This window comes from Salmo salar, chromosome ssa02 (assembly GCF_905237065.1).
Source record: "Salmo salar chromosome ssa02, Ssal_v3.1, whole genome shotgun sequence".
In the NCBI taxonomy this organism is placed as follows: domain Eukaryota; kingdom Metazoa; phylum Chordata; class Actinopteri; order Salmoniformes; family Salmonidae; genus Salmo; species Salmo salar.
Window position 1 is genome coordinate 28,591,224 of NC_059443.1, and position 19,725 is coordinate 28,610,948.

The following is a 19,725-nucleotide window of genomic DNA, read 5'->3' on the forward strand; positions in this document are numbered from 1 at the left end:
AGAGAAACTCCTGTTAATTCAGGGTATTTTGGATTGATATTAATCTGCAGAATTTAGAACCAAATTGTAAAAAGAGACCTGTAAAAATGTAATTGAGTACGGTTATATGCACACAGTAATGCGATTATTGTGGATAGTCAGGTTAATATGATAGTTTGATTAAAACTTTTACATGCTTTGCAAGAAGACCGATTTCCCTAATAATACTGTTTACATTGACACATTTGAAATCAGGCTACCTGATGGGACTCTGATAAATGCAGAAAATCACCAATCAAAATAAACGTTTTACCTCAGCGAACATGTTCTTTTTGGGAAGCGTATTTGATTCTGAGTTTGTACATATAAAGTTTGTATGTGAAAACTACTTCTAAGACACATACATACAGTTGTGCTAAAGAGGGAGGTTCGCTGGGCTGGTGCTAGCATATGCCCAGATCAAATACACTGCTGGAACGCCGATTAAGGTCTTTTTTTACATGTCCTAATCATTTGAATGATTGCTCAGAACACCAGGTGTTTTAATCGGCGTATGCTTACTATGATTTTGACCTTACGCCGATTAAGCTTAGCAGAGCAAAGTGTTTACATGACTAATGCATAATCTGCCTAATGCCAAAGACAGTTTAATATCAAATGATTAGTGTGCATGTTAACATACTTATTGATAAACTAGTTAGGCCTATTTGAAGTATTTGACTGTTTTAAAACCCCTCAGTGTTTTTGTCTACATTATTATGTCCATGGTGTTTATATGCTACTTAGGCTTATTTGAAGTGTGTTTGTATTCTACAACACCTGAGAGGTTTGTCTCCGTTCTCTGAGGTGTTCATCTGGGGTTATTAGTATTTCCAGAGCTGCTGCTTCACGGTAGTGACAGGCTCTTTGATCAGGCAGATATAAGGGATGAAAGGTGTGTGTGTGTTGAGGAGGGGATTGTCTGGGGAGCGACCCGCTCACTGCAAGACTGACTGGCTGCCCGATGAACATCTAGAGGAGAACTGTGCTGATATTTGAACATGGCCTCAGAGAGACTGGGATCTGGTGGGAGAGGGGGGAGAGGGAGTGGGGAGAAAAGGGGGAGCAGGCTACACACGCGTGTGTGGGCGAGTGGAGGGGGAAGGGTGATCAGAGAGAGAGAGGTTAGCTTGTGTTTTTTTTTTAAGTAGTCACCTCTACCTCTAGTCACTGGTATCTCCATTTTGCTCCCAACCCCCATTCTTATTCTCTCTCTCGATCTCTCTCTCCATTGTTAAATATCCCACCACCCAGCACTAAGCACTTTCCCTTCTTAATGATGTCATTGTGTGTGTGGGGGGAGGGGTCTCTGTCTATTCACCATTGTATGACAGACAACAGCTGGCCCTATTGGACATGGCCACGCCCTACAAATCCTACCCATCTGGTTCCTTAAGAGGAACCCCCTACACACACACACAAACACATGCTCACTCACACACACTCACACGCACTCATCTTCAGTACTTTTTCATCCCACAGGACTGGAACCCTACATCTGTTCTTACTAAATCAGGCCCCAAAAACAACACATTCCATTGTTGACTTAAAGAGTATATGATACTGTAGGGAGGAGAGCAAAAGGAGAGAGGGAGGAGAGAGAGATCCCTCTGTGTGGGCCTCACGACCTGCCATCCAATAACTCACCCTGAGGCGGAGAAAGAGAGAGAGATGAAGGGTAGAGAGACAGAGTGCTTCTGTGACCTTGAACTTTTCAGCTCCACATCCTTTCTTCTTTCCTCTCTCTGTCTGTGTATCCCCTTTTCTCTGTTTCTGTCCTATGTCCACTCTGTTCATCTCGCTGTGTCCTTCTTGACCAAACAAGACTCCATACTCTATCCCTGCCTTAAACCATGCAACCTGAAGTCAAGCTCATCTTCTCGCTACTTCTCTTTCTCCTCTCTCTCTCTCTCTCTCTCTCTCTCACACACAAACACACAAACACACACGCACACACACACACACACACACACACACACACACACACACACACACACACACACACACACACACACACACACACACACACACACACACACACACACACACACACACTAACACACATTCCTACTCCGCCTGTATGTGTTTTTGAGTCAGAGAGCTGTATGAGCTGCAGATAAAGGAGGCGTCCATCCAAGACTTCAGATTCCTGGCATAGACTGCCTCACATCCACTGGGAATGGACTTCCAAAAGCTGAGTGAGAGAGAGAAAGAGAAAGAGGGGGGAAAGAATGAGAGAGAAAGGGGGAGAGAGAGAGAGAGAGAGAGAGAGAGAGAGAGAGAGAGAGAGAGAGAGAGAGAGAGAGAGAGAGAACACAGGGAGAGACATGCATTATTTATTATTGCAGTATGGTCACTAGAATGAAAGAAGGGGATTAGAGGAGCGCTCCAAGCCAGCCAGGTCTACTGGGTTATCTCTCTCTCTCTCTCAATTCAATTCAATTCAATTTGCTTTATTGGCATGACGTAACAATGTACATATTGCCAAAGCTTACTTTGGATATTTACAATATGAAAATAATGAGAATCAAAATTGTCAACAAGACAACAGTAACAACAATTACCAAGGGTCAAAATAACCATACATTGAACAATAACAATACGCATACAGTAGAGTACATGTGCAGGTTGATTGGTCTGTCAGACACTGTCCCTCAACTTATGGCAGGCAGCAATGTAGTGCTCTGCCAACCCGCAGCTCTCTGCGTCCTCCCCCAACAGGACGGGTAGCCTACTCTCATCAGAGAGGTCTTTGAAACCTTGAATAAGAGTTTCAAATTTGGGGAAATGACACTCTCTAATTGTTTTATATTTTTCACATTTTGTCAGGAAATGCAGCTCCGTCTCAGGTTCTGCTGTTGTGCAGTGGTTGCACAGCCTTTCCTCTACAGGGAGCCAGGTTTTCCTGTGTCTACCCTTCTCAATGGCAAGGCTGTACTTTATCAATGTTTTTCGGTTTTGATCAGTAACCATGGTCAAATAGTTAGCCACTGTGTACTGTCGATATAGAGCTAGATAGCACTGCATTTTGCTTTGTGTTTGTGCTTGTGTTTCCCAATAAGCAATGTAGTTTTGTTTTGACTGTGTTGTAATTTGGTTTATTCAGATTGATTAGATGTTCTGGTCCTGAGGCTTCAGTGTGTCAGTAGAACAAGTTTGTGAACTCAGCCCCAGGACCAGCTGGATGAGAGGACTATTTTCTTTGCTCAGCTCTTGGCATTGCAGGGCTTGGTAATGATATGAGAGGGGGTCACTGTATTTTAGATGTTTCCAAAACTTAATTGCTCTTTTTTTATTGAGTTTTTGAGTTTTTATTATTAGTCAATATTGGCCTAATTCTGCCCTGCATGCATTGTTTGTAGTTTTCCTCTGGACATGTAGGAGAATCTTACAGAACTCTGCATGCACGGTTTCAATGAGGTGTTTGTCCCATTTGATGAAATCTTGTTTTGCAAGTGGACCCCACACCTCGCTGCCATGAAGTGCAATTGGTTCAATTACATATTCAATGGCGTAGAATCCCCTGCGTGCTTTCTTTCTCAGTTGATTCACTGCCTCTTTAAGGTGTCCAGTTGAGCTTATTTTTAAACCTAAGTAATTGTAGTGTGTGACTCTATATATTTTGAACCAATTGAGAACTTTGGTCTAATTCACTGAGATCTGGATCTTCTCTGGAAAATCATTATTTTAGTCTTTTTGGGGTTTACTGCCAGGGCCCAGGTCTGGCAGTACTGCTCTAGCAGGTCCAGGCCCTGCTGTAGGCCATGTGCTGTGGGTGACAGCAGGCATAGGTCATCTGCGAAGAGTAGGTATTTAACCTCTGAATTGTGGAGATGTAAAAGGTGCGTAACTGGCTGCAAGGAAGTCAGGCGCAGGAGAGCAGAAATGGGTAACAACTGGAGCACTTGGCAAGAAAAGACCAGAATTCTTTAACCAGGGGCGGGGCCTTCGCCAAGGTTGCAATCTGAGCCCTGCACTCTTCAATATTTACATCAACGAATTGGCCACTATTCCAGAAAAATCTTTAGTCCCTGGTGTTAGTCTCCTGTCACGACTCCCGCCGAAGTCAGTACCGCCTCCTTGACGCACGTCGACACCGGCCTCAGGGACGACCCAGAGGGCGAGGTGCAGGGTAATCCGGACGGCGACGGTGGAGCTCCCGCAGCAGTGAAGGGTCCAACACGTCCTCCACCGGAACCCAGCATCTCTCCTCCGGACCGTACCCCTCCCACTCCACGAGGTACTGAAGGCTCCTCGCCCGACGCCTCGAATCCAGTATGTAGCGAACGGAATACACCAGGGCCACATCCTGGTTCACTCTCTCCACCTGCCCATTACTCTCGGGGTGAAAACCCGAGGTCAGGCTGATCAAGACCCCCAGATGTTCCATGAACACCCTCCAGACACTCGACATGAACTGGGGACCCCGATCAGACACTATATCCTCAGGCACCCCGTAATGCCGGAAGACGTGCGTAAACAAGGCCTCCGCAGTCTGTAGGGCTGTAGAGAGACCGGGCAGAGGGAGGAGATGGCAGGACTTAGAGAAACGATCCACAATGACCAGGATTGTGGTGTTCCCCTGTGAGGAGGGAAGATCTGTGAGGAAATCGACCGACAGGTGCGACCATGGCCATTGTGGAATGGGTGAGGGGTGTAGCTTACCTCTGGGCAGGTGCCTAGGAGCCTTACACTGGATGCACACCGAGCAGGAGGAAACATAAACCCTCATGTCCTTGGCCAAGGTAGGCCACCAGTACTTCCCACTCAAACAGCGCACCGTCCGACCGATGCCTGGATGACCAGAGGAGGGTGACGTGTGGGCCCAATAGATCAACCGGTCACGGACAGCAGATGGAACGTACAGACGCACAGCGGGACACTGGAGGGGAGCGGGCTTTGTACGTAACACCTGCTCAATGTCTGCGTCCAGCTCTCACACTCCCGGCGCCACCAGGCAGGAGGCCGGGAGTATCGGGGTAGGATCCATGGGCCGCTCCTCTGTGTCATACAGCCGGGACAGTGCATCTGCCTTCACATTTTGGGAACTTGGTCTGTAGGAAAGGGTGAAAACAAAGCGGGTAAAAAACATTGCCTGATGAGGATTCAGTCTCCTCGCTGCCCGGATGTACTCCAGGTTGCAGTGGTCAGTCCAGATGAGAAAAGGGTGTTTAGCCCCCTCAAGCCAATGTCTCTATGCCTTCAACGCCTTGACAACAGCCAACAACTCCCGGTCCTCCACATCATAGTTTCGCTCCGCCGGGCTGAGCTTCCTTGAGAAGAAGACACAGGGGCGGAGCTTCGGTGGCATGCCCGAGCGCTGAGAGAGCACGGCTCCTATCCCAGCCTCGGACGCGTCCACCTCCACTGTGAATGCCAAAGAGGGATCCGGATGGGCCAGCACGGGAGCCGAGGTAAACAAAGCCCTCAGGTGACCAAAAGCCCTGTCTGCCTCAGCCAACCACTGCAAACGTACCGGGCCGCCCTTCAGCAGTGATGTAATGGGAGCTGCTACCTGACCAAAACCCTGGATAAACCTCCAGTAGTAATTGGAAAACCCTAGAAACAGCTGCACCTCCTTTACCGTGGTGGGAGTCGGCCAATTACGCACGGCTGAAATGCTGTCACTTTCCATCTCCACCCCTGAGGTGGAAATGCGGTACCCTAGGAAGGAGACAGACTGCTGGAAGAGCAGGCATTTCTCAGCCTTGACGTACAGGTCATGCTCCAACAGTCGACCAAGCACCTTGTGCACAAGGGACACATGCTCGGCGCGTGCAGCGGTGTATATCAGAATGTCATCAATATACACCACTACGCCCTGCCCATGCAGGTCCCTGAAAATGTTGTCTACAAAGGCTTGGAAGACGGATGGAGCATTCATCAACCCATACGGCATTACGAGGTACTCATAATGCCCTGAGGTAGTACTGAACACCGTCTTCCACTCGTCTCCCTCCCGGATACGCACCAGGTTGTAAGCGCTCCTGAGATCTAGTTTGGTGAAGAAGTGCGCCCCGTGTATTGACTCAATCACTGTGGCTATGAGAGGTAGCGGGTAACTGTACTTCACAGTGATCTGGTTTAGGGATCGATAGTCAATACACAGGCGCAGACCTCCCTCCTTCTTCTTCAAAGAAAAGAAACTCAAGGAGGCAGGTGAAGTGGAGGACCGAATGAACCCCTGACGCAGGGATTCGGAGACATATGTTTCCATAGCCGCCGTCTCCGCCTGTGACAGGGGATACACGTGACTCCTGTGAAGTGCGGCGTCTACCTGGAGGTTTATCGCACAATCCCCCCAACAATGGGGTGGTAATTGAGTCGGGTGAACTCCTCGAAGTGGTCCAGCGCCGCATCTCTTTCTAACCACACGGCGTTAGCCCACTCCAGGGCTTTCCCCGAGAGGCACGAGACGAGGGCGGACACCCTCTCACATCCCGAAAGAGCCGGGTAGACGGTCGCCAGGTATAGGTCCAGCTGCAGCAGGGAACCATGGCAGCGTGCCGCCGTCCCATCATACTCCCCGGGAAGGGCAAGACGAACCCCACTGCAGGAGCGGGTGCAGGAGGGGCGAGTAGTGGCGACCCCTGTTGCGCTGGTGGAGGCGCTGGAGGGTCTCCCTGTCTCTCCCAGCGGTCCATTGTCTGAACGACGCGGTCCATAACGGCGCCGAGATGATGGAGCATCGCCGCATGCTCTCGGACGCGCTCCTCAACCCCTACAACAGGGGTACCTGCTCCTGCTGACTCCATTAGATGGTGTGGTATTCTGTAAAAGGTGCGTAACTGGCTGCAGGGAAGTCAGGCGCAGGAGAGCAGAAATGGGTAACAACCGGAGCACTTTAATAAGGCAAAACACACTGTACCCAAAATGACAAAATACGGGTCTAAATAACCCGTCGCAAAACCAGTCTAGAGTGCACATACACTTTACAACAAACAATACAACACACAGACATGGGGGGGAACAGAGGATAATATACACGTAGAGTAATGAGGGGATGTAAACCAGGTGTGCGGAAAACAAAACAAATGGAAAATGAAAAGGTGGAGCGGCGATGGCTAGAAGACCGGTGACGTTGACCGCCAAACGCCGCCCGAACAAGGAGAGAGACCGACTTCGGCGGGAGTCGTGACAGGAGAGTAACACCAGGGGCTGAATATTTTTCTAGAATAGTGGCCATTTCGTTGATGTAAATATTGAAGAGTGCAGGGCTCAGATTGCAACCCTGGCGAAGGCCCCGCCCCTGGTTAAAGAATTCTGTTCTTTTCTTGCCAATTTTACTGCTGCACATATTGCCAGTATACATTGATTTAATTATGTCATATGTTTTACCCCCTACACCACTTTCAATAACTTTGTAGAAGAGTCCTGTATGCCAAATAGAATCAAATTCTTTTTGGAAGTCGATAAAGCAAGCGTATATTTTGGTATTATTTTGGTGGACATGCTTATCTATCAGGGTGTAGGGTGTAAATATGATCAGTCATGCGATGTTTTGGTATGAATCCAATTTGGTTTTACTCAAGACATTGTGCTTATTAAGGAAGTTTAGAACTCTTATATTTATAATACTACAGAAAACCTTCCCCAGGTTACTGTTCACACGAATGTCTCTGCAATTGTTAGGGTCAAATTTGTCTCCATTCTTAAAGATTGGGGTTTGAGTCCTTGATTCCAGATGTCAGGGAAATAGCCTACACTCAGGATCAAATTAAACTGTTTTAATATAGCCAATTGAAATTCTGCACTAGTGAGTTTGAGCATCTCATTTTAGATGCCATCAGGTCCGCATGCTTTTTTAAATTTGAGGGCCTGATGTTTCTTATAGAGCTCCTGGTCAGTAATTGTGGAATCCAATGGATTTTGATTGTCCTTTATAGCTTTTTCTAATCCATTCAACTTCTCATGAATTTGGCGTTGTTCTGCGTTTGTGTCAATTTGAACTGTGTTTTAAAATGGGTTGTCCATATGTCACCATTTTGTATCGCTAATTCCTTTTTTTTCCAATTTTGCCAGAAGTTGTTTGTGTTTATGGACTCCTCAATTAGTGTCAGCTGCTTGCTGTTGTACTGTGCTTTTTTTGGTGCTGAGTGTACGTTTATAGAGTTTTAAAGTCTCACAGTAATGAAGGTGTAATTCACCATTATTTGGGTCTCTGTGCTTTTGGTTGGATAGTGTTCTAAGTGTTTTCCTTATAATTTTACAATCTGCATCAAACCAGTTGTCATATGTGATCTTTTTTGTTTCGTTTTTTTATCAATTTCAATTGTGCTTCTTTTGCTGTTTGCCTGAATATATAGTTGATGTTTTTTACTGCTAGATTGATGCCTTCTTTACTGTGAGTGAATGTGGTATCCAGAAAGATATCTAAGAGTGTTTGGATATTTTGGTTACAGGTTGCTCTCTGGTATTCTTCTGTGCTGTTTTGGGCCCATCTGTATGAATTTCTGATGTTGCACAGCTTACTGGGCTGTGAATGTGTGGTTGTTTCCATGTCTGTTCTTTTGAGGAACAACGTAATTTGGCTGTGATCAGACAGAGGTGTTAGTGGCTTGACAGTGAATGAGCTGAGAGAGAAAGGATCAATGTCTGTAATCATATAGTCTACTGTGGCCAAGAGGTGAGCAGTAGGTGAATCTCCCCAAAGAGTCCCCCCGTAACCTACCATTGACAAAGTACAGACCCAGGCTTCTAAAGAGCTGCAACAGATCCCTTCTGTTTTTGTTGACAGTGCTGTCACTGTTGTTTCTATGGGGGAGATTACCCTCACTAGGGGGTGTGGGACGCTAGCTGGCCAACATCCAGTGAAATTGCAGAGCGCCAAATTCAAAAACAGAAATACTCATTATAAAAATTCATGAAACATACGAGTGTTATACATGGGTTTAAAGATAAACTTCTTGTTAATCCAACCACGGTGTCAGATTTCAAAAAGGCTTTACGGCGAAAGCAAACCATGCGATTATCTGAGAACAGCGCCCAGCAGACAAATCATTACAAACAGTAACAAGCCAAGTAGAGGAGTGACACAAGTCAGAAATAGTGATGAAATTAATCACTTACCTTTGATGATCTTCATATGTTTGCACTCACAAGACTCCCATTTACTCAATAAATTTTTGTTTTGTTTGATAAAGTCCATGTTTATATCCAAAAACCTCCGTTTTGTTTGCGCGTTTTGTTCAATAATCCACTGTCTCAAACAATATCCGGTGAAATTGCAGAGCGTGAAACTTAACAAAACAGAAATTCTCATAATAAACATACATAAAAGATACAAATGTTATACACCAGCTTAAAGATAATCTTCTTGTTAATCCAACCGCTGTGTCAGATTTCAAAAAGGCTTCACAGCGAAAGCATACCATGCGATTATCTGAGAACAGCACCCAGCAGACAAATCATTACAAACAGTTAGCAGCCAAGAAGACGAGTAACAAAAGTCAGAAATAGCGATAAAATGTATCACTTACCTTTGATGATCTTCATATGGTTGCACTCCGAAGACTCCATGTTACACAATAAATGTTTGTTTTGTTCGATAATGTCCCTCTTTATGTCCAAAAACCTCCGTTTTGTTGGTGTGTTTTGTTCAGCAATCCATTGGATTAAATGCGGTCACAACAGACAGATGAAAAATCTAAAAAAGTACAATAGAAGTTCGTAGAAACATGTCAAACGATGTTTAAAATCAATCCTCAGGTTGTTTTTGTCATAAATAATCAATAATATTTAAACTGGACAAATGCTTCGTCAATAGAAAAGGAGAAACAAGAAAGGTGCGCTCCCGATCGCGCACTGAACTCATGTCTGGAAATTTCCACTGTCCACTCATTGAAAGTGCTGTATCTCCCTAATTTGTCAGAGTAAAAGCCTGAAACAATGCCTAAAGACTGGCCACATGTAGAAGAAGCCATAGCGATCGTGAACTGGGTCCTAAGTCTTTGTATGGTGGATAGGCTTTCAATGGAAAAACAGCCTTTCAAAATAATAGTACTTCCTGGATGGATTTTCCTCAGGTTTTTGTCTGCCATATCAGTTCTGTTATACTCACAGACATTATTTTAACAGTTTTGGAAACTTTATAGTGTTTTCTATCCAAATCTACCAATTATATGCATATCCTACAGTTAGAAACAGTATGGCCTGTAATAAAGCTGTTTCCTCGTGTGCTCGTTAGATCAGGTAGTGTTCCACAAATGAGCACATTTCCCTGGGCCTGGAAATGGCACGTCTCTTCCTCAAGGGCGGGGAAAATCTCCTCTGAGTAATATGGGGATTCTGTGGGGGGGGGGGGGTATATTGCGCAAAGGAACACATATTTTTTCAGTTTTAACCAAATGTGATATTTACCAATTTTGAGGGGATCAATTAGATTTTGTAGTTCGGATTTGTACCAAATGATCAGTCCTCCAGAGTCTCTGCCTCTATTGACAGAGCTGTGATGGCACAATTACCTCTCTGTAGCCTGTGGGACAGTGAGTGACAATGTCAGCCTTACACCATGTCTCCTGCAGAATGATGATGTCAACATCTTTAAGATTTTTGTTGATCTCTCTCTCTCTCTCTCTCTCTCTCTCTCTCTCTCTCTTCTCTCTCTCTACTTCTCTCTCTCTACTTCTCTCTCTCTACTTCTCTCTCTCTCTACTTCTCTCCAAAGGGGTCGTTCAGAAATAAGGTAGTTGTGATTAGTTTATTTCCAGTTGGCAGATTAACTCATGTGTTTGTGTCTGTGTTTTTCAGGTTGCTGCTGTGGTCAGTCCAAGAGAGAAGGACAAAGACACTGAGATGGAGGAGCCACCGGGATCACATACCCTCTTCTGTTTCTTTAACTTATTACTTTTCCAACCGTGTGTGTGGTGTGTGTGTGTGTTTGTGTGCCTGAGTGTATACATTTTGGTGGGTGACACCTCCAATTTCAGTTTTATAATTTGCAATTTTTGTTGACTTTTATAATGTTATGATACTCATATATCGTTGACACATTTACAATACCCTTAATCATCAAGGGTCTTTACAATACTATTGATGCATACTGTGGCTTGTGTTTCTAACTACCAATGTAAGAATGTATATTTGTATGTACAGTATACTCATATTTAGAAAATATATCATGGACTCCAAGAAAGCTTAAATTCTTTCACTTGCATGCATTCACGCACGCATGCACAAACTCACACGTACACAAACACAGATACACACCCCCTGGACAGTTTAACTCACAACACAAACTTTAACTTAGAATGACAAGCGGTAGTAATGTTTCTCTTTACCTTTGACCTGTTCCTCCTCTGTAACTGTCAGGCCAGAGTCAAATGACATCAAATCAATAATAATTATAAGAGCAATGTTAGTAATCCTGTAATAGTGATATTGGTGATAATAAACCATTAGTCTCTGCTAGAGATGATGCATACACACAAAGCAATGAGCACCGATGACATCGTGAAGAGTCACATGTTATATGTTACATTCGCTGTGGTTCGTCTCAGTGTGTGTGTGTGTGTGTGTGTGTGTGTGTGTGTGTGTGTGTGTGTGTGTGTGTGTGTGTGTGTGTGTTATATCTGTGTGGTTGCGTGTGCATCAAACATGGGCAATATGGGCTATACCCTTTCATTGGTGCTTCCATGTAGGCCATGAGGTACTGTTATCTATACCGCATCCTGTTGTACACTGTATCTAGATGGTAAAACACAATGGCAATAGGCTCAGTGGGATTTTGATCTCTTGGTTACTTCGACCCATGACAATCCTCTTCTCCTTCACGTCCTTTGATACCGTCCAGTAATGTACTGTATATCAGACATCATCGTCTGTTTGTCTCAGCTATCACATTAATAAAATTATTAGGAGCACTTTTTATGATATCGTATGATATTGATCTAACAAATTGTTTTGTTTCTTGGGTACTATGTTACATTGGCTGGTACAAAGATCTCTTTGTGTTCGATTTTCAGCTGGGTGTTGTTTTGTGTAAAAATATCTGCTCATATTAGTCATGTGTGAGCTAGGTAATATAGCAATGACCAGTAACATGGAGAATATGGGTTCACTTTTTATGGATTGATTTGAAATCTACCACTAATCTGAATGGGCCTGTACTGTTCACAAGTAGAGGAGGGGGAGGAGAGTTCTGAATGAGACATCATGGACACACACTGACTATCAGGAGAGATTACACACACACACACACACACACACACACACACACACACACACACACACACACACACACATGCTCACACACACACACACACACACACACATGAGAACACATGAGAGACAGTCACAGGTATAATACTGTAGACACTTGGCCACACACAGTCCCTCTCCACCCCTGCCTCACCTGCTAGTCTATCATCGAGGGAGGAGGAAGAGGAGGAGGAGACACTAAAAAGAAAGGAGTCTTGTAGAAGGCTTTGACATGATTCGCCATATGGCCAAGTCCATGTTATGGTACAGCTTTAATTGTCCCACCATCTCTAGTGGTGGTTGGTGTGGTATAGAGCACTCGAGGCAACGACAGAGAAACACAGTGATAGTGACGACTTGTGTCATTAGCTTTTTGAGAATGCACTTTTTCAATCTATTTGCCCTACTGTACATTCCAGCTTATTAAAAATGACACTTTTTGCACCTGTTTTGTCCTTAATCACATGCTCTTGCCTGCACAGACTAGAAATATCAGTGCCCTCCCTTGGCAACCGTAATATAGGCCAACAGACCCCAGTTTCCAACCCCAGTGATGCACAGACTTTTTAAGGAGAACTACTACAGATACTTGAAGTGATTTTATAGGACTTCAGTGTCATTCCTGGTGTGGCAAGTGACTCTGTGTCGTGGTAGTGAGGAAGGGAGGAGAATCTAGAGTGGCGTCTTAATGTGACTAAAGCAGCGTGACAGAGGAGGGTTAATACCAGAGAGCTCTGTTGAGATAGATCGCCGCTCGCTCTGCTCGGCCTTGCATGGCTTTATGGGATACAGGAGGTATTAAGCAGCTGAATAATTTGTTTTGATACGTTACTCTCCTGCTTTCTGTGTGTGTGGCATATCACTTTTCTTTTGCCCCCTTTTTATTTTGTGCCTTTGTGTCCCAGGAGTTTCTTCCTTTGCCGCCTGCCTGCGATATCACATAAACATGAAAATACTGTATATATTTTGGACTGCCTGCCTGCCTGCGTGGGTGGAGTTCCTGAAAGCTCTTTTTTTCTCCTTTGGGAATTAAAAGCATTTTCTCTATGAAGGGAAATCTTGGGAAAGAAGTAGTGAAATTGCACATTGAGCACTGTGACGGTCAAAATGATTAACAATTGAATGGGGCCTACTATCATTTTAATGTTACCATTGGTTCTTGCTTGTTAAGGTCAACTTCCAGATGTTTAAAAAAATGCATTTACAAATACACCATTCAAATCTGTCATATTTCGAGTTACATGTCAATATTTAATCATTTTGTATCCTTTGTTATAAACTGTCTTACTAGGCTGTATATAAAAGGGGAGGGGAAACGCCTTGTGTAAAATGTAATAGTGACGCTTATACTATGTTTGCGTACATACAGGGTCACGGGTGTCTCCTTAACGCCATAAAAGAGAGGATTCGTATTAAATATATATGGATATATACACATACAGTATATTTTTTGGCCTTGTCAGTTTCTTAACTGCGTAGACGTACAGTATATGTTGGGAAAGGCGTTTTGGAACCAGACATGCAACCCCCGCTGTACTCAACACTGAATCTGTGTTTTACAGTAAAAAAAAAGCTTCACTTGCATATCTATTTTTTCTTTTTTGTATGATGCTCTGAAAATACATCATTTTTCACAAGTGGTTTCGGACATAGAAGAAGTGTTACCGGTCACTTTATAAACTGAAACTTAGAATATAATAGTAGAATAGCTGTTGCATTACCTATTTGTTACGACCTGTATGTAATGTTATTATGGAAGATGTAATGTCCTTCTGTAAATGTTGTTTATTGTTGGTTTACCTGAAATAAATAAAGTTTATTAATGCTTCAAACTGTGTTCAGCTACCAATGCAAAACAGCTGTTGTTAGGTCATGTATTACATACTTACTTCATACTAATTCTACCACAACACCAATCCAGTGTGGTCATGCTAGTGTGGATATTGGATGCCTTTATCTTCCTATTCATCGGTATTTACATAATTAGCTATTTCCGGAAATTAGTTATCCCTGGAATTGATCTAATTACCGTACTTCGTTTTTTTTAAGGCATAATTTACTCAACTGCACCAGCAACAGTTTCTAGTGATTTATCCTGTATTACCAGTCATGTTTGATGTGAGCTCAGCTGGCCTGATTACAGAGTCCTTCTTTGTATTGTACCACAACAGTGTTTTCTCTGGACACCCACCAAGGTGTTAAGTCTCTGATTCAAACCATACCAATAGGTCAACAACATCTCCAAGTCTGCATCCCAAAGTGCATCCCTATGGGCCCTGGTTAAATGTAGTGCACTATATAGGGAATAGGGTGCCATTTGGGATGCATCTTAGAAAATGTATGTAACTTCACTTATGAGTACAGTTTTCAAGCCTAATGGTCTTTAAACAGATATACTTTATAACATGAAAACAAACAACCTCCGGGTCATAATGACTGCTGTGACAGACAGGTAGGAGAAAAATACATGGAAACCCCAACAACACAATGTGTGCTGTAAGAATGTAATGTTCATAACGTTTTTAAAGTTTCTTTGGAAAAACATGAAGTCATTCTATTCTATTCTGTGGTTATTGCATGTGGTCATAAATGGTTCTGAAACTGTTTTGCACCAAAAATTCCCCACTAAAAAATGCATTTCCAATAGTTAATTCCAGTTTATCTCTTTAATGTTGGCTCATAGATCAACTGCATCAAGGTCAAATCTGACTCAAGGTTTTAACTTTGTCTTTGTAACGTTGATTTCTCTGGACAACTTTATTCCAAACTGAATAGACTTGTCTAGACACCCAGCCCTAAAACAAGACATTTAGTAACATAAGTCATGTTGAGTTTGTGTGTCTCTCTTGGCAAGGTGTAGCTTGAAGAACCAAGTCTCACTGCATTCTTCTGTCAGGATATATTACATACTTATTGACTCCCTCTCAATCCCACTGACAGACATGCCTCTTAACCAGTCAGAATCCCTAGGTGACTGATTAACATTAGGGGTCCTCTGTATTTGCTTGGCCTCAGCTGGTGGGTCATGTTGTTTTGAATTCTCTAGAGAGTGCTCTGTGACAGTCTTCTGTGCACACATAACCACAGGTTGATAACTAGAAATACGTTTTGATGCACATCACTTGGGCTAATCATATTATTGACGCTCTATAACTGGTCATAGTGTTATTGATGGTTGCAACAGTAGTTGATTCGATTATTATTTATGTTGTTATGATACTGTTATTGTACAATAAACAGCCTTACATTATCTAATATATCTCTGGTGAACAGTAAGGTACAGTACAGTACAGTTGATGACAAATGAGAGATGATAGACTCCCTGAAAGTCAAGGGGGGCAGGACTGCTCTGTTAAGCTCACTGTAGTGGAGTTTCTCTCTTCCTTCCTTTGGTGTTCTGCACAGGGTCTCTCTCTCTCTCTCTCTTTTCTCTCTCACAGTTTCCTTCCTGTTCTCCTCTACACAGTGTCTCTCCCTCCTACTGTTCCCTCTGCGCACACCACTGTGGGAGCTGGGTTTGAAACCCCTCTGATCCCAAAGGCTCATGGTGACAAACCACTTTCATCCCTGTCCCTAGGGCCTAACGGTGGAGACAACATTATGGTTGAAAGGGGAAACCGATAAAAATGATGCTGGTTGTTCTTCCCTCTCTAAAAGACCCATTTAGGCTATAGTCATTTGTAATATGGAAAGCACATGGCATTTATTTAGTGTGTTTTACAGTCACACACAGTTTTACTGGATGATAATATCAAGGGGGTCTGGACTGTTACAATAGTAGGCTATTTGAGGAGGTCGAATAGGATATCTCTTAGTCAATACCTCACAGTTTAAATGAACATATACATTAAGGGTAAAGGGTTTGCTCATATAAACAGTAGGACTACTGTCAGATTTGTAAAATAATATTTCCTTTTCCATCAGTAGTCCTAGATGTGGCTTTCAGAATATCATAGGCCTATTTATAAGGGCATAATTCTTATAGAAAATATGTCATATTGTTTCGGGCTATAGAACTAAGACATTGAAACTCATCAGTCAAAAATCGAGAGCCATACTCAAGATGAGCAATTGTAGACGATCCCTAAACCTTGCCTCTGTTAGTCCAACCCTTTTTTCCATATGGAGGAGAGAGAGACGGCTCACTGAGACGGCAGGGCTCCTGGAAACAGGTTTGAACAGCGCAGAGCAGAGAGAGGCTATCCGGTTTGTTCGGGCAGCTAGAGTAGCAGAAGAACATTGTGGAGTCCGGACCTGTGTGTTGTGTATAGTAGGTCGGATTTTTTTCTCCAAATTCTGTCAGCGATATTTTTTTATTTTGGGGGACCTTCAACATCTCTGCGCAGCGGCGGGGAGAAGCAAAAACAACCAAAAGTTACGCAGGAAGGGAGTACATTTACAAGGAAAGAAAAACCCAACAAAGAAAGGGAGCGGGGAAGTAGTTTCTCGCTAGCTGGCGAGCTAGCTAGTTTTGGAAGAAACCGCAAAGAAAGTATGTCTGTGGCCGTGCGTAATGCTTTCGCAATGGATTATAACAGAGTACTGTGTATATTTTTGCAGGTGTTTTTATTGATCAGTTTAGGATCTATAAGGGTAAATGGACAGTATGGCGACCGGGGAATGTCTATTCCAGAGCACGGCTTTTGCCAACCGATTTCTATTCCACTTTGTACGGACATCGCATACAACGAAACCATCATGCCAAATTTACTAGGACACACATCCCAGGAGGACGCAGGGCTCGAGGTACACCAGTTTTACCCGCTTGTGAAAGTTCAGTGTTCTCCTGATTTAAAGTTTTTCCTCTGCTCCATGTATGCGCCTGTGTGCACGGTGCTTGAGCAGGCGCTTCCCCCGTGCAGGTCACTGTGCGAGAGGGCGAGACAGGGCTGCGAGGCGCTCATGAACAAATTCGGATTTCAGTGGCCGGAAAGGCTCGTGTGCGAGTCTTTCCCGGTTCATGGAGCGGGCGAGCTGTGCGTCGGGCAGAATATGTCGGGTCAAAGCACACCGGTCAATCCCACCCCCGATGTAACGGAGCCTCCGCATGATACTGGGATTGTAAAAGGACAGTTCAAGTGCCCGGCTTCGCTGAAAGTACCCACTTATTTGAATTACCGTTTTCTCGGTGAGGATGACTGTGGCGCACCGTGTGAGCCAAAGAAATCTAACGGAATGATGTACTTCAGCGAGGAAGAGTTAAAATTCGCCAGGATATGGATAGTAATCTGGTCCGTGTTATGTTGTGCATCCACGTTATTTACCGTTCTAACCTATCTGGTGGACATGAAGCGCTTCAGCTACCCTGAGCGTCCTATTATCTTCCTATCCGGTTGCTACACCATGGTATCCATTGCCTACATAGCTGGATTTCTCCTTGAGGACAAGGTGGTTTGCAATGACAGGTTTGACAACGACATTAGGACTGTGGTGCAGGGTACCAAAAAGGAGGGTTGTACCATCCTCTTCATGATGTTGTATTTTTTCAGCATGGCCAGCTCCATCTGGTGGGTCATCCTGGCCCTCACCTGGTTCCTGGCAGCAGGGATGAAGTGGGGCCACGAAGCCATCGAGGCCAACTCGCAGTACTTCCACCTGGCGGCGTGGGCTGTGCCCGCCATTAAGACCATCACTATCCTGGCGGTGGGCCAGGTGGACGGGGATGTCCTTAGCGGCGTGTGCTTCGTGGGCATCAACAGCGTGGACGCTCTCCGAGGCTTCGTCCTGGCACCGCTCTTCGTCTACCTCTTCATCGGCACCTCGTTCCTCCTGGCCGGCTTCGTGTCTCTGTTCCGGATCAGAACCATCATGAAGCACGACGGCACCAAGACGGAGAAGCTGGAGAAGCTGATGGTGAGGATAGGGATCTTCAGCGTGCTCTACACCGTCCCCGCCACCATCGTCATCGCCTGCTACTTCTACGAGCAGGCCTTCCGGGAGCAGTGGGAGAGGACGTGGATCAGCCAGACGTGTAAGACGTACGCCGTGCCCTGTCCGGCCCACCCACACCCCAACATGAGCCCCGACTTCACCGTCTTCATGATCAAGTACCTCATGACTCTGATCGTGGGGATAACGTCCGGGTTCTGGATCTGGTCTGGGAAGACCCTCAACTCCTGGAAGAGGTTTTATACGAGACTGGCTAACAACAACCAGGGAGAGACCACGGTGTGAGTGGTCTGAGTGGGGTGAGACCTCTGGATGTACTGTAGCCTATGATGGGTGTCCCCCACACACAAAAAAAAACGGTTTATTTACAGACTGAATGAATGATAATCGTTTTTGGACTTAATTGCCATGCAGAGACACTCATTGGTACATGATGTTTCTATTGTACATAAAACATTTTTGTAAGTATATATTTGTATTTAAAGATCAAAATTCTCTTTTTTAGTTGTTTCCCTCTATTAAAACCAACATTTATTTGACACAATTTGGGCATAATGGAAATGGACCTTGGTGATAAAGAGCCAGCTGACTGAGCATTTAGCATGAAGGATGTGGTTGTCTTAGGACCTGAGTTGGCTCGGTCACTGCTGGGAGAGGGTTGGAGCGGTTGAGTTGGCTCGGTCACTGCTGGGAGAGGGTTGGAGCGGTTGAGTTGGCTCGGTCACTGCTGGGAGAGGGTTGGAGCGGTTGAGTTGGCTCGGTCACTGCTGGGAGAGGGTTGGAGTTGTTGAGTTGGCTCGGTCACTGCTGGGAGAGGGTTGGAGCGGTTGAGTTGGCTCGGTCACTGCTGGGAGAGGGTTGGAGCTGTCTTTGATCAGTAGACTGGCTCGGAACATTGTTTCTATTCTAAGCAGCAGAGTCCTGTGAAAAACAATTGCTTCCTCGTGGGTCCTTATCCCCCATTATACTGCTGTTCTTTCTGTCCAACTGTTCTCTTTTATTCAACATATTTCCAAAAGCCTAAATGCCTGGGATTTGAAGGTTAAAAGTACAATCAACATTTTTAAAACAAGAAAGTAGGTATAGGTCTGGGATTTTGTGCACATGTACTGTGTAGCCTATATGACATGAATCCTCCAAATACAAATGTTTTTATAACCTACAGTACTTTAAGCTAGAATGAGAACATTTAGCCCCAAATTTAGCCCGAATACTTTCACCAAAGTTAAAAGCCGTCTTTTGGTAATTACAACAAAATATTTTAATAGAATGAAAGTAAACCATTTGCAGGATCTTTTCAACATTTTGTTTATGTGTTTCAGATATCCTTGCTGCCTATTAACACAGAACAGACACACGTTGTTTGTGCCTTTTGTTTACCTTTTTGAGCATTTTGAGGAGAAATACTAGCCTGGTCCCAGATCTGTTTGTGCTGTCTTGCCAACCCCGAAGGACCATAGGAGTAGGCAGGACAGCACAATCAGGTCTTGGACCAGGCTAGGGGAATACAGAATGCTGGACAGAGACAGCTCAGACTCAGAGGTGGGCTAAATAACACATCAGCTGCACTCCCTAATGCTTTCTCACAGACAGACAGACAGACAGACAGACAGACAGACA

General features: G+C 44.4%; 2 protein-coding genes across 8 annotated transcripts in view; both read left to right on the forward strand.

Moving 5' to 3' along the window:
• Window positions 1-14,048, forward strand: part of LOC106579405 (cyclin-dependent kinase 14) — a 215,627-nt gene extending 201,579 nt beyond the window's left edge. For all 7 annotated transcript variants that reach the window (XM_014159277.2, XM_045701627.1, XM_045701610.1 and 4 more), the window contains one exon: window positions 10,768-14,048. The gene's annotated coding sequence lies outside the window, so the exon portion shown is untranslated. The remainder of the gene's footprint in view (window positions 1-10,767) is intronic.
• A 2,302-nt stretch (window positions 14,049-16,350) lies between these two features.
• On the forward strand, window positions 16,351-19,445 carry LOC106579053 (frizzled-1). The gene has a single exon (XM_014158482.2). The coding sequence runs from the start codon at window positions 16,711-16,713 to the stop codon at window positions 18,388-18,390; it is 1,680 nt and encodes a 559-aa protein (XP_014013957.2). The 5' UTR covers window positions 16,351-16,710; the 3' UTR covers window positions 18,391-19,445.
• Window positions 19,446-19,725: the final 280 nt, after the last annotated feature.

Bases quoted from the DNA above. Each gene is read 5' to 3' on its own strand.
- LOC106579053 (XM_014158482.2), top strand. From the start codon at position 16,711: ATGTCTGTGGCCGTGCGTAATGCTTTCGCAATGGATTATAACAGAGTA.